At 48.6% G+C, this 14,668-nt stretch overlaps 1 protein-coding gene across 1 annotated transcript in view; it reads left to right on the top strand.

Annotated features, from left to right (window-relative positions):
- Fhad1 (forkhead associated phosphopeptide binding domain 1) overlaps window positions 1–14,668 on the top strand; it is a 121,328-nt gene that overhangs the window by 5,531 nt on the left and 101,129 nt on the right. The window contains exon 2 of the mRNA XM_028753974.1: window positions 3,291–3,497. Coding sequence (XP_028609807.1) covers window positions 3,291–3,497 — 207 coding nt within the window. The remainder of the gene's footprint in view (window positions 1–3,290; window positions 3,498–14,668) is intronic.

The raw sequence follows: 14,668 nt of genomic DNA, 5'->3' as shown, positions 1-14,668 counted from the left end.
TGTGATGACTAATCTCATTGCCAACTTGACAGGTTTCAGAATCCCTTAGGTGGCATACCTTTCGAAGGTGTGTCTACGAGGCTGCTTCCACAGAGGAATAACTGAGGGGATCCCTGGCCAGACAGCCTAGCCATACGGGAAAGTTCCTGACCAATAAGAGACCCTGTGCCATAAAATAAGGTGGACAGCACCTAAGGAGAGATTCCTGAGATAGGCACACACACACACATGAATGCACACACCTGAACACACACACATGCACACTGCCACATATGAACACACACACACAATGCCTATGGCATAAAAACCACCTTTATTTTTACCCTCCCTCGTACCAAAGTGTGTAAACAGGTCTTAAAAGGTTAAAACCACACAGCCAGCCAGGAGTGGCAAAGCAGTTTCATACGTGAGACTCTGACTCCAAGCTTTTCCACATGGCGTTGGGAACACCTAAAAACTCCTGTGACCTCACAGAGATAATAGGGCAGCCATCCAAAGCTGCTCAATTCTCAATGAGCGTTAATAGTAAGCCAGGGAAGTGCCTCCTTCGAGGCAACATGTTGGGCTGGCGCCCTCTGTTGGGTATCCAGTGTAACAACATGTTTTTCTACAAGTGCCTTGAGGCTGTATTGGGGATACCCATTAGGTCCTATCTAGGGTACAAAGGTCCTCAGAGTATACGAAGCCTAGTTGTGTCTTTAAACAGAAGCCTGTAGTATGGGGCTGGAAAGGATATCCAACTGTCAAGGTAGCTAGTCTAGAGGGTCTGGATCCGATGCTCCGGCTTGGCAAAACAATAACCGGAGAGCCTTGGTAAAGTGGGCAAGCTATGCTAAAGCAGTCAGTGCAGGACTTATCTGGAAGATGGAGCCTTCTCCCAGACGGCTTTGCAGCTGAGCTATCTCTATTGTTCTGAGAACCTTGAGCAGGCAGAACGAATGGGAAATGGGTAGATTGGTTTCTGGTGGTCAAGTAGGTGAAAGTGGCTGTGTCCTAGTGGGGTGCATCATGCAGACAAGTTGTACAGTCACCTCCTGTCACCATTCCTGACCATGTGCAGTGAGTAACCACTGCAGTGGCTGTTTTATGAGACTGCATTGCTGGGAAGTGGTAGGCCTGACTCTGGCAGCTAAGTCAGAATAGAACATTTCAAGTGTTAACTTTCTGTTCCAAACAACATATCCGTCCTCTCACAGCTATCTGCTCAGAAATCTGAGTGGATCTAGTCTCTACTCTGGGTCACTCAAAGCCAAGATCAAAATGTTGGTCGACCTGGAGTCCTCTCCAACATCTTGGGGAGGGTGTGTCTCCCAGCCCATTCAGCCTGTTGGAAGAATTTGATTCCAGCTACTGAAAGGCTAGTCTGGTTTTAGAGTGTGTGTGTGTGTGTGTGTGTGTGAGTGTGTGTGTACGTACATGTTTGTACGCATGTGTGAGTTTGTGCACACATGAGTGTATGTAGAGATCAGGTGACAACTTCATGTGTTAATTTTCAGGTACCACCTCTCCACAGCTCTTAAACACTCGCGCGCGCACACGCACACACACACACACACACACACACTTCTTTTAACTGTCTCTCAGTGACCCAAAGCTCACCAAGTAGGCTAGGCTGGCAGGCCAGTGAGCCTCAGGGATCCAAGGTTGGGATGTGCCACCACACCTGGCTTTTTACATGGGGATAGATTCAGGCATCCATGCTTGCAAGGCAAGCAAGCAGTTTACCGACAGAGACACCTCCTCAGTCTTTGAAAGTCCTCTTCCCCCTACCCCCAACTCCTCTGATTCAGGTAGTCCAGCTGGATAAAACAGGACTGTCCACAGATTAATAGTCTTCATCATATGTACATGGTACCATTTGCCAGACAGCAGAGGGTAGCAACAGATCTGTGGGTCCCCTCTACTCTGAAAATGTCAGTCTGTCCAGAAACCTGTTCTGGCTGATCTTGGTTGTCAACTGCACATCCCTAGGCAGAGGAAGGCTCAACTGAAGCACTGCCTCCATCAGATTGGCCTGTGGGCGTGTCTGTGGGGTGTTTTCCTGATTGCTGACTTATGTGTGAAGGCCTAGCCCTCTCTGGGTGGTATCATCCCTTAGAAGGTAGGCCTGGGCTATACAAAAAAAAAAAAAGTGGTAGCTGACTGTGCACCTGGGAGCAGCACTCCTCCATGGCTTCTGCTTCAGTCCCTGCCTCCAGGTTCCTGCCCTGACTTCTGTCAGTGACGAACTGTAACTGTAAGCAGAGTAAACCTTTCTTCCCCCAAAATGTTTTTAAAAGTCAGTGTTTATCTCGGCAACAGAGACAAAAACTAGGCTAGGACCTGAGCTTAGATTGTCATCTCTCATAGGAAAAGCCAGGTGTACCAACACACACACACACACACACACACATCATTAAGGCAGGACTTGGGATGTGCAGACTGGAGGCGCCTTGGACTTGCTAGCCAGCCAGGCTGTCCAAAGAAAAGATTCAGTGAGGGTCTGGTCTCAAAAGTTAAGGCACAGAGTAATGACGGTATCTGTTGTGTGACACTGTTCCTGGGGAGACTTCAATGTCTACTCACCCCAGACACGGAACAGAGACAGACCAAACTACAGTACCCCCAAAACTCCAATGTGGTGAACCAATGAGTTTTATTGGGGTTACCTACAGGGATATAGGTGAGGAGTCACTTACAAGAGCCTACCCCAGTATGAGTGACAGCTCACAAAGCTGGGAACCTGGAGCTCACTGTATAGCATGCAGGCAGCTCAAGAGATTAGAGTGTCCTTTCCAGGTATCTGCTTCTTCCGGGCAGCTCAACTTGTCTGAGTGTCCCTGCAAGCCATACTGCTTATATAAGCTTAGGGAGGGAATGAGGGCGGGACCTAGTGTATCTGGTCAGTTCCAGGAACTTCCTGAACAATGCCTTTGAGTTGTTTACTTCTTGAGCTTAAAGGGCCAGCTGTTTCCTCTCCCTTAGAGCATTCTGTTGTTTTTACCTCCCTTTTAACATCTAGTGTCTTAAGTATCTTCCCTCCAAGATGGACAGTTGTATCTTGGTGTAAACTTAAGCACACTACCTAGTGTTGGTCTCTGGCCTCCATAGATGCGTGTGCGCATACACACACACACACACACACACACACACACACACGTGTACGCACGCTTGCACGCGCACACACACATGAGGACTGCTGAGGACCAAGCAAGGAGGCTCAGTGTCGTCCTCTTCTGGAAAACCGTGAGCAGCAAGTATCAGGGATGTTGCTGTTTTCATTTTCCTGACTGCCACTTCCCCCATCTCAGTCCACAGACATTGACAACCACCATGCGCTCATCGAATTCAACGAGACCGATGGCACCTTCGTCCTCCAGGACTTTAACTCCCGCAACGGCACGTTTGTCAACGAGTGCCACATTCAGAATGTGGCGGTGAAGCTGATCCCTGGGGACATTCTGCGGTTCGGATCTTTGGGGCTGACCTATGAGCTTGTCATTGAGAACCCGTCCCCGGTGAGCCCAGCCTCCGCATGGTGGCGTGTGGGGGTGGGGTGCTATGCTGGCTTGTACGTGTAGTCCTGTTCTCAGATGCAGCCACCGGAAGTACTGTGCAACCCCACACTGCCCACACATGGCATAGCAACAAGACTCCACCCAATCCCAGTTCTGATGCCCCCCAGGGGGCTTGGAGATGGAGGCGTGTCAGCGCCCCCCGATGGGCACTTCCTGCATTACATGCAACGGGTGCAAAGTGCCCAGTTCAGACCCTGAGTGGTTTCCAGAGGCTGGAAGGAGCCGGATAGTTTTGAGAGCAGAGAGATGGGTGCCTCCCTTCTGGGCAGCTCAGCTCTGCTGCTTCTCTCTGGTTGCACACGGATCCTCTGTAGGACAGAGTCTTCTCCGTGGTACCTGGCATCAACATGATATATCTATAAACCCTGAACGCCCATAATAGGTGACCAACCCATGCCAGTTGTTATTTTGGCCCAAATCAGAAATAGGTCTGAGGTCACAGTCTAAATTATAATCTTGATTTAAGTTAAAGAGAAATGAAAACTCAGGACGCCTCAGGCTTAAGGAAGCTATGGTTATCAGGTTCGGAGGCAAGCGTCTTTATCCACTGAACTATCTCCCCAGTCCAGTACTGCTGTCTAAAAATGACACTTGATCAAGGTGAAATAATTCTACAATGAACTACTTGGTTTTTGAGGGTGGGGTTGGTGGTTTTGAGGTGTGTGTACCCCTGGGAAAATATGGCCACAACTACAACAGGGAGTGAATATCGCTATCCCCAACCTCCTCCACCCCTGACCTCCTGAGCGTGGAGTCATTTGCTTGCCGGCTGCCATCAGGTGCTTCACCCAAGGGTGAGTTACTCAGCATGAACGTTACCTATCTATTGCATGGTATATCAAGGAAATTCTCAGTAGATCTGAGTCCTGAAGAGGCACGGAGCCTTTACAAAGTGCTTTCGAAATCCACACCCCGTAAGGACCTGTGGTGGTGCCGACTCCTTTGATCACCTGTTTCTATTTCTTTTCTTTCTTTTTTTTTAAACTATGGCAAAAATACACTTGTCATGGAACTTAGCATCTTTCCCACATCCAAGGAGATAAGTATGTTTGCTTTAAATCCATCCTTTCCTTTACAAGGCCATTCATAGAACCAGCTTATGAAAGTTAAACCTCCAGCCCCTCAAATACTAACCCTACCACCCCTCACCTCCACCCCTGTCCCCACCCCCACCTCACCCCTCACCCCCTCCCACCCCTTACCACTTACCCCTTACCCCCATCCCCAACCCTCACCACTCACCCCTCACCTTCCATCTCCCTCTCCCCACCCCAGGAGCTCAGACCACAATTATGCCTTCTGAGTCTGTAAAAGCAGCTGCCTGGTGTGTATTAGTTACCTGTACCAAAAGCCATGACACAAGCCACTCAAGGGAGGAAGGGTGGCTTTGCCTCACAGGCTGAGGGTAGCACAGTTCATTACGGTGACAGGAGTGTGGGTAGCTGGCCACATGACACCCACGGTCAGGAAGCAGAGAGAGATGAATGCTGGTGCTCTGCTCCTCTCTCCTTTTCGTGAAGCCTGTGGGATGGTATCCACATCAGGTACATTCAGGGTGTGTCTCCCCTGTGGGATGCTACCCATCTCAGATACATTCAGAGTATGTCTCCCCTGTGGGGTTGTACCACATCAGGTGCATTCAGGCTATGTCTCCCCACCTCAGGTAACACTCTAGATAGCCCGTCACCGGCTTGCCTAGAGATGCATCTCCTAGGTTACCTTCCACAGGATGTGTGATGGGCCAGGTAGGCTCAGCTGATTTCCTGTGAACTCACTTTCTGTTGGTCTCATGACCTGGACCTCTGTGCTACAAAAACAAACAAAATGGCAGAGGGCTAGAGAAAGAGCGTCTCATGAATCTCGTCCAACATTCGGGGGACATTTTCCTCTGTCTTGCATTTGATGCCTAAGCTGGCCTTGAACTCACTATGTAGCCAAGGATGTCTTTAAACTCCTGATCTTTCTTCCTCCACCTCCCAAGTGCTGGGATCGCAGGTGTGCGCCATGGCGAGTGGGTTCTGTGGTGCTGAGGATGGAACCCAGGGCATAATTCATGCCAGAGAAGCATGCCACTAACCTAGCCGCATCCCCAGCCCTTCAGGGCTTGCGTTTCCAATTTCTGCCAAGCAGAGCCACGAGAGTCATGGGCTCCTTTTGAGCTTCTGCAGATGTATGAGGACCACCCACAAGGACTCAGCTGTCTATCTTCTAAAAAAAAAAAATCTGTCTGTCTCTCTGTCTCTCTGTCTCTGTCTGTCTCTCTGTCTCTGTCTGTCTCTCTGTCTGTGTGTGTGTGCACCATGGCACATGTGTAGAGGACAGAGGACAACCTCAGGTGTTGTCCCTCATCTTCCTGTTGTTTGAGACAGGTTGCCTTAGTCGTCACTGTGTATAGCAGACCAGCTGGCCCATGAGCTTTGGAGAAATCTCCTGTCTCCATGCCCTGTCTCACTTTACAAGTGCTGAGATGACAGAGGCACACTTGCCACGTCAGACTTCACATGGGTTCTGGGGACACGAACTTGGGTCCTCATGCTTGCATACATCAAGCGCGTTACCCAGCAAGCCACGCCCCCCAGCCCCCAGGTTTCCTCTCATTGTGGCCAGATCTCCTGGCCTCTAATCTAGGAGGACTTTACCAGAACCGAGTACACGCTGATGATGTGAAAGCTCAAGTCACATCCCTCACCACATCCCCCCAGTCTGCTGCTCCCTGTGCTGACAGGGCTGACACAGCCTGCCATGGAAAGGAAAGTGTTAGGTGGAAGAAAACACACTTTGGGTCACAGGCTTCCTCTTCTGCCTCAGCTTTGGCCCAGAGCACAGCTGCGCTTCCTGGCAAGCCTGGTCGCTCCTTCTCCCTTTCTGGGTTGACAATGACAGTGATGCCTGGTAGACAGTATTAAGGAGTCAGGGAAGGCACCAGGCGCTCCAGGGGCAAAGACATCCTCTACTTCAGTTCCTCAAAATGCAGGTAGTCACCGTTCATAGCAGAGGCCTAGAGAGCACACACCCATCTCCTGTCAAGTGGGAAGAGGCAGCGAACCAGGTGGAGCTAGCTAGATTTGCTTAAGGTAAATCCTGTCCCCTTACCCAGAGGGGACAGGTGATCAGGTGAGCAAGCTCTAGTCCCTGAGTGTGGGACATACGCCCCCCATAATAGTGCTGAGACTCAGACTAGTGAACTCGAGAGAGGCTGCTTTACAACTTTGCAAGCCAGCGTGGCTGACACATGACTGAGCACAGAGAACAGTTACTGTGACCCCAGCAAGCCCTTTCCTCACTAGCTGAGTGACCAGGAAGGTACAATTCTACGCATCACCTGAGCCTTGTCTTTTCCTGTCCTGCTTATATTTGTCTCTATTTCATTTGTTTAAAAGATTTATTTTATTTTCATTTGTGTGTGTGCGTTTGTGTATGTGTGTGTGCATGTTTTACAGCCTGTTTATTTTAAAGCTTGCCAAGTGCAATAATCTTGATATCAATAATATATAATAAATATAAAATACAATATATTGTATATACTTATATACTTATATATAGGTATATAATTATATATTATATATACTTATATATGTTATATAGTATAATATGTGATGCATTATATATTGTATAATAAATAATACACTATATACTATATATAATATAGTATATATCATATATACTATTATATATATTATACATAATAATATATAATGATAATAATCTTGACAATCTATACTCTCATTTTGTTGCTGTTTTGCTTTTGTTTTGTTTTGTGACAGGGTCTCTCTATGTAGCTCTGGCTAACCTGAACTTACTATGTAGACCAGGCTGGCCTGGAACTCAGAGATCTGCCTGCCTCGGCCTCCCTAGTGCTGGGATTAAAGGCGTGCTCCACCATGCCCAGCCCTTCCTCTGTTTTGAGTTCACGTTGACAGGCACTTAGACTAGCCGAGTCTGGGTAAAGGTCCAGTGTTTTCTGTTTGTCTGCATTTGGACCTAAGCTAGCTCAAGGCACTTTTAAAAATGAACCATTATTTTCTTTCTTGCACTGAGCAAAGCGGAGTCCAGTATCTGTGCTTGTAAATGAAGTTTTATCGGGACACAGCCTCGCCTGTTCATGTGGGCGCTGCCTCTGTTTACCTTCCTGATCCACTGGCAAGTCAAAAATGCTTACTACCAGCCCTGCTATGCATTTACCAACTTTCCCTGGGAACACTCTGCCATGCTCCCTCTTGGTTTACTCAATCCCGCAAAGAATTTTAAAACAGAGGCAGAGAGAGAAGGTATTAGCTCGAGCTGAGTCCTCCTCTGTTTGCCTAGGGCTGTACCAGTTGATGGTTTACTCGGCTAACTGAGACATAAGGGGAAAAAAATTAGACTTTGAACAGTCCGCTGGCTGTCTCTTTAAAACAGCAACGGTGGAGATGCATATGCAAATGTGTGCATTTGCATACAAGGCAACGTAGCCACATCACACAAGTGTTACAAAAGGAACCTGGTCCTTTATCTGGGAGGGTTTCTTTGAGAACTTTAGACTGTTTTCGAAATGTAACTTTTGAAGAGGGGAGGGGGGGTGGGTTTGTTTGTGCTCTGAAGCAGGCTGTAACTCAGCGGTTCTCAACTGTGGGTTGCAACCCTAAAAGACCATCGGAAAAATACCTATATCTACATTACAGATCATAACAGTAACAGAGTTACAGTTACAAAGTAGTAACTAAAATAACTGTATAGTTGGCGGCACCACAGCATGGGGAACTGTGTTAAAGCAGCAATAGGAAGGCTGAGAACCACTGCTGCAGCTGGAACCGGGGTTTGTGGCTGCAGCTGAGTGGCTTTTTATTTACTTCCCGTTTCTTTAAGTTTTCCCTCCCTGTCTTACTCTAAATCTCTCCCTCCCTGGGCCACTGTTTTACTTTTAAGCTTCATATTCGATAAGCCTGTCAGAACCTGTAGAGCGCCTTGCCTGTGGGCACACGGTGACACTTACTTAAAGTCTCAGGGAGCTTATTGTCCAGGAAATTTTACTGTTGTCAGGTGTCAGAAACCCAGATCAAATTGAGAAAAAAAGAATGTAACTGGAAAGCATCTGCTTCAGGTCTGGCTTGATCCAGGTGTTCCAAGGATGCCCAGGAATCCATCTCTTCTGGCTTCATTAGGTCACTGTCTCAGCAGCCCCAGCACCAGGCTTGCTGGGAGCAAGGTCCCGCCAGCAGCCCCTGCACCAATTTTTGTTGTTGTTTTCCCATTGATTTGGCTTAGGTGGTCATGTGACTATCTGGAACTTCTCACTGATACCAGAGGCTCTGAGTGGCCACACCCTTTCATAGGCATGTTCCTGGGTTTGAGGGGATCAGCTCTCTTGGGATTATATGAATTCAGAGCTGAAAGGGATGACGGTCCAGTGGGTAACGTGATGGCTGGCAAGCATGAATGTGGTCTTTGATTTCTCTACATTTTTCATGTGAGCACACACATTTGCATGTGTGTGGGCACGTGGGTGTGTTTAACAGTGTTCATGTGCATGTGTGTGGTGCTTTGAATATACTTGCCCTGGGGAGTGGCACTATTAGGAGATGGCCTTGTTGGAGGAAGTGTGTCACTGTGGGAGTGGGCTTTGAGACCTTCCTCCTAGCCACGTGGGAGTCAGTCTTCTCCTAGCCACCTTTGGAACAAGAGGTAAAACTCTCAGCACCTCTAGCACCATGCCTGTCTGGATGCTGCCATGCTCTGGTCTTGATGACAATGGACTGAACCTCTGAACCTGTAAGCCAGCCCCAATTAAATCTCCTTTATAAGAGTTGCCTTGGTCATGGTGTCTGTTCACAGCAAGGAAACCCTAACTAAGAAAATGTGGAGGCCTAAAGTCTACGTCAGAAATCATCCTCAAAGCAGAGGCAGGCGTATTTCTGAGTTCGAGGCCAGCCTGGTCTACAGAGTGAGTTCCAGGACAGCCAGGGCTACACAGAGAAACCCTGTCTCGAAAAAACAAAAACAAAAAAAAGAAAGAAAGAAAGAAAGAAAGAAAGAAAGAAAGAAAGAAAAGAAATCATCCTCAGTGCCACTTTGACCTTATTCATCAAGGCAGGATCTCTCAATCAAACCCAGAGCTCACCGATATGGATAGTCTCAGTAGCCAGTCTGCCCTGCCTTCTAAGGCTGGAGTTACAGGTGGGGCCACCATGGCCACCATGGCCACCAAGCATTTACATGGGTTCTGGGAATTCAAACTTCAGTCCTCACACCCTGTGTAGCAAATGCCTTTAGCTACTGAGCTGTCATCTCTCCAGCTCTGAAGAAGTGAGTTTGGTCTCCAGTATTCACATAAAAGAGGTGCGTGTGAAGGCCAGGCTAGCCGAACCATGAGCACTAGATTCATCGAGAGACTCTGATTCAAACACTAAGATGGTGAATATTTGTAAAGCACAGCTGATGTTGATCTCTGGCTTCCACATGTATGTGCGCTCACAGACATACGTGCTCTCATATACACATGAAAATTTGAAGAAATAAAAGAACAAGTATGTGCATATATATTCATGCAAACATACAGAACTGAGAGAGGGAAAGATATCTCTTCCATAGAAAAGTTAAGGTGCATCCCAGTGCCACTCAGAAAATAGGCTAAAGGATACACACAGATAAGTCATGGGGACACACAGACGGTGTCATATCAGGAAGAGCTCCTACTACCTGAGAAGAGCATCCTGTCAGGATCCAGACATTAAAATGGCTTAATCTGCTTCTCCACTGGAAAACTCTCCCCCGGGGAGGATGCCGGAAGGAAGCGGGTGCCTGGTGAGAGGCTCCATCCAGGCACCGTCCACCCAGGGATTTCTATCTTCACTGACTTTAAGTAATCTCGGCTCTTGAGAAGGCCTCCGTGTCTGCAGCAGGGTGGAGTGACAGGGACTGAAGGGCTGGCGGGTTTGATCAGGACAAGTGGTGTGTTCCTCCAGCTGACTTGTACTGTTTCCTCTGTGCTGAACTCGACAGCTTCCAGAGGGACCTGATGATTCCTATGCAATCCAGAGCCAGGGCCTTTTATATCAAGGGAAAATTCCAGAAACTGGAACAGGAGGGCCTGGGACAGCAGACAGCCCTGGGCAAGGTGTGGTACTGGCTACAGCCCACATAGATGGCATCAGAACTGGGGTTGGGGGACCAGAGGGACGGTGCAGAACCGTGAGCATCCCCCGCGGCTTCCTGTCTCTATTTGTGGTCACATGTTTAACCCACCTTCCACCTGGAAGGGAAAGGCTTCACCCTGAAGATTTACAAAGAGGAGAGAGCAAGATAAGCCAGATGCAGGGAGACGAGGACAAAAGAAAGGCTTTGGGAATAGGCAGATTCAATGCTTAAGGACATCACTTGGCATCTCGAGGCCATACAAAATAAAATCTTGGTCCCTCAGATCGAAACACCCCACCATAATGTTACTTTGAGGGGTGGGGCTTAAATATTATTACTCCATTTGAAATTATGGACCCACCCCTGAAGGCTGTTTGCCCAGGGTCCAAACAGCGCCCTCTGCTGGCCTAGCTGTGGAACTGCACTTTTGTGTCCCGCCTACCTGGCAGCCAGACTTGTCATTGCTTAGGGAACACAGGCTGGGGAGGAGGTGTTGGGGGACGTTATCCTCCACCCTCTGCTGCCCTGCATGTCCGTCCAACTATTGTGTAGTAATGAAAGTAAAATCAGAGGAAGTAAGCTTGGTGATGAACCCAAGGAACGCCCCTACTTGGTAGAATTTGTGCTCTGTTTGTTTGTTTTGTTCTTGTAACTTAAAGACCTAAAAATCAAACAAACAAGCAAACAACTCAGGGCTGAAGGGGCCATCTCAGTTGATAAAGTATTTGCTTTGCAAACATGCAGAACTGAATTTCATCCCTGTGTGGTGGCTCTTGCCTTTAATCCCAGCACTCAAGACGCTGAGCTGGATAGCCTGTGAGTTCAAAACCAGCCTGGTCTACATAGGGAGTTCCAGAACAGCTAAGGCTACACTGAAAGTAGAGTGATGCCGTAAAACAAGACCAAACAACAACAACAAAAACAAAAAAACTGAGTTTGATTCTCAGGACCCTCAGGGTGGCACATTTGTAATCCCAGCCCTAAGGAGGTGAAGATGGAGACGGGTCAGTCTCTGGGGCTCACAAACCAGACAGTCTAGCATCCTGTACCAGATCCAGGGCAGTGAGAGACTTTGTTTCAAAAGAAAGAAACAAAGAAGGAAGGAAGGAAGGAAGGAAGGAAGGAAGGAAGGAAGGAAGGAAGGAGAAAGAAGAAAGAAGAAAGAAGAGAAAGGAAAGAGGGGGAGAGGGAGAGAGAGAGAGAGAGAGAGGAGGGAGGGAGCATGGTGGAATCTGAAGTTGTCTTCTGGCACACAAACACAGACATACACACCCACACGCACACATACACGTGAATACACACACATATGAACACACACACATATACACATGCATATACACACACACACACGTATGAACACACTAGCCTTATTTTGACATAATTACAGAAAGGCTGTAATGGTAATAGTTCACTGACACCTTTTCCAGTTGCCCCATTGTCAACAAACATCACGAACAGAGAGAGGATCCGCTCTGTTTTGTTACTATAACTGCACCCCAGGACCCATGTCCCAGCCAGGACCTGTGCTGTGTTCAGCCCCTTCACTCCCACACTGTGTAACCTCTTCTCTCCTTGGCAGTCCTGAGGAGCCCTAGCCAGACATCCTGGAGACTGTCCCTTAGTCTGAATACACCAGATGCCTTCCCCTGATTAGACCAGGTCAAAGTTTTCAGAAGGCCCTGACCAACTAAGGTGACATAGACTTAGTGCCCCACCCTCCCTCTCAGGGGCACCCAATGTCCAGCGACTCCAGTGGATGTCGCCTTCTCCCTGGATGAGGGCAGCGCCTGCTAGCTTCTCTGTGACAGAGTCACTATTTCTGTAGGAAGTCCCCAGTTATAGCTCAGCCCCCACGGGGAGCCTGAACCACCTATGGGGAAGCGTAGCCATAGGAATTCCGTTACAGAGGTTTCTGCCTACCCTGAGGTCTTCCGCAAGGGAGATCCCTCCTCTCTCTCAGTGTTTATTTTACTCAGTTGTATGTAGCAGGACAGTCTTGGGTCTATTTATTTTACACATTGAATTTTAATTAACCATTATTTTTATGGAGAGAGTGTGAGGCTTCAGAACATATGTGGGAAGCCAGAGGACAGCCTTCCATGTTAATACCACCTTCTTACTTTGAGACACGGTCTTTCAGGGGCCTGGAACTCACTGACTGGGCAGTGAGTCCCAAGGGCCCTTCTGTCTCCACTTCCTAAAATTAGACAGGTGAGCCAGCACATGTGACTTTTTATGTGCGTGTTAGTATTGAACTCAGATCCCTGTGTACACAGCAAGCATTTTACCAACTGCACTATCTCCCCAGCCCCTTGGCCTGTCTTTTATTATGGTGCTCAAATTGGTCTAGCCCCGGCTACTGGGTACTTCTTTCAGGCTGGGTGCTGGTCTCTGCAACACACCCACACCGTTTTCTCAGTTGCTTTTGCTTTGTCTTGCAGTTTCCCTGTCTTCTGCTATTGCAAGATGCCCCGGGGCTCAGTGTGTCTTCTCCCTGCCTCAGCCCCAGAATCAGCCAAATCCCTTTTTCGCCAAGTGTGAGTCCAGGTGTGTCGGCAGACACCATCAGTGAGTGTCTGGCACTACGCCAGGCCCCAGACCCAGCCATCAACCTGTCAGTCAACATTTAATCAGTAGCTCTATAGAGAAAACGAAGCCTGTGTGGATAGCGTGGGGTTACCGGTAGAATGTACAATGAGTCCCTTACAAACAGTAATCACGTGGACACTTGCTCTTGTGACTCCCAGACCGCACTGAGTCTCAACAAATGCTGCCATTGGGTTTGTCTAAAAACTCAGATCTCTCCTCCAGCTCACAGCGACAACTCATGAGTGAGTTACACAGGCTAAATATTGGTGTGTGAAAGATGTGATGGGGAGTGTACCTCGTCTGTCCATCAACAGCCCCGGCTCCTACTAGCCTTCGCATCTGCTGTGCAGAACGTAGCGGCTGCAGACACGACTCGTGCACTCTGCATTGTTCATGGTTTTTCCATCACTGACTTTGCAGGGGAGCGGGGGTGGGGTGAGTGGGTGTGGCTTATGCACATGTGTGCAAATGCACACACTCTGGCCTGTGGAGGTCAGAGGCTGACGTTGGTGTCTTCCTCCATTACTCTCCACGTTAGTCCGGCCGTACCCTGAACCTGGAGTTCACTCTTTCGACTTGACCAATTGCCCAGAAGGCTATAGGGGTCTCTATGGCCCAAACAGCAAGGTTCAGTGTGAGACCCCATCTCAAGAAATGGTTAAGATGGAGACGCAGCAGAGGAAGACACCCCAACATCAACCTCTGGCCAACATGCACATTCACACAGGTGAACACACAGAAATGCACATGCAAACACACACATGCACATACATGTACACATACATGTCTCTCACATGCACATGCATGTACACATACATGTGCATACATGTACACACACACACACGAACGCACAAACGCACACTTTTTAAAAAGAACAAAGGCTGTCATCCATCCCAAAGTGTAGTCAAGGTCTGGTGCTCAGCTAAGTCTTTGAGATCCATGGTGTTTGGCTCTCTCTCTCTCTCTCTCTCTCCCCCTTCTCGCTCTGGCACTCTCCCCTCTCTGAAGTTAGGGGGTGCGTAATCCTAAGGCCACTCAGCCGCATACCTCTCCTGAGGCACCATCCAGGTGTGATCTAGGTTAGAAGTTGACTGAGGACAGACACAGTCTTACCAGTGTGCACATGGCTGTTTAGAACGTGTGTGTGCAAGGGGGCCCTTCCTGGGCTCTTACAACAGGGGACACCCATTTGATTCTACCACAGACACCTGCCATAGGGCTTTAACTCTCGAGGACAAAGCGCTAAGAGAAATAAGCCAGTCATAAAATGGCCCAGCTCGGGTCTGGAGGGGTGGCCCAGCTCGGGTCTGGAAAGGTGGCCCAGCTCGGGTCTGGAGAGGTGGCCCGGCTCGGGTCTGGAGAGGTGGCCCGGCTCGGGTCTGGAGGGGTGGCCCGGCTCGGGTCTGGAG

The sequence above is a fragment of the Grammomys surdaster genome, unplaced genomic scaffold (genome assembly GCF_004785775.1).
Source record: "Grammomys surdaster isolate TR1022 unplaced genomic scaffold, NIH_TR_1.0 125977, whole genome shotgun sequence".
NCBI lineage: Eukaryota > Metazoa > Chordata > Mammalia > Rodentia > Muridae > Grammomys > Grammomys surdaster.
The sequence above is the reverse complement of the archived record's forward strand: the minus strand, read 5'-3'. Positions and strand labels throughout refer to the sequence as shown.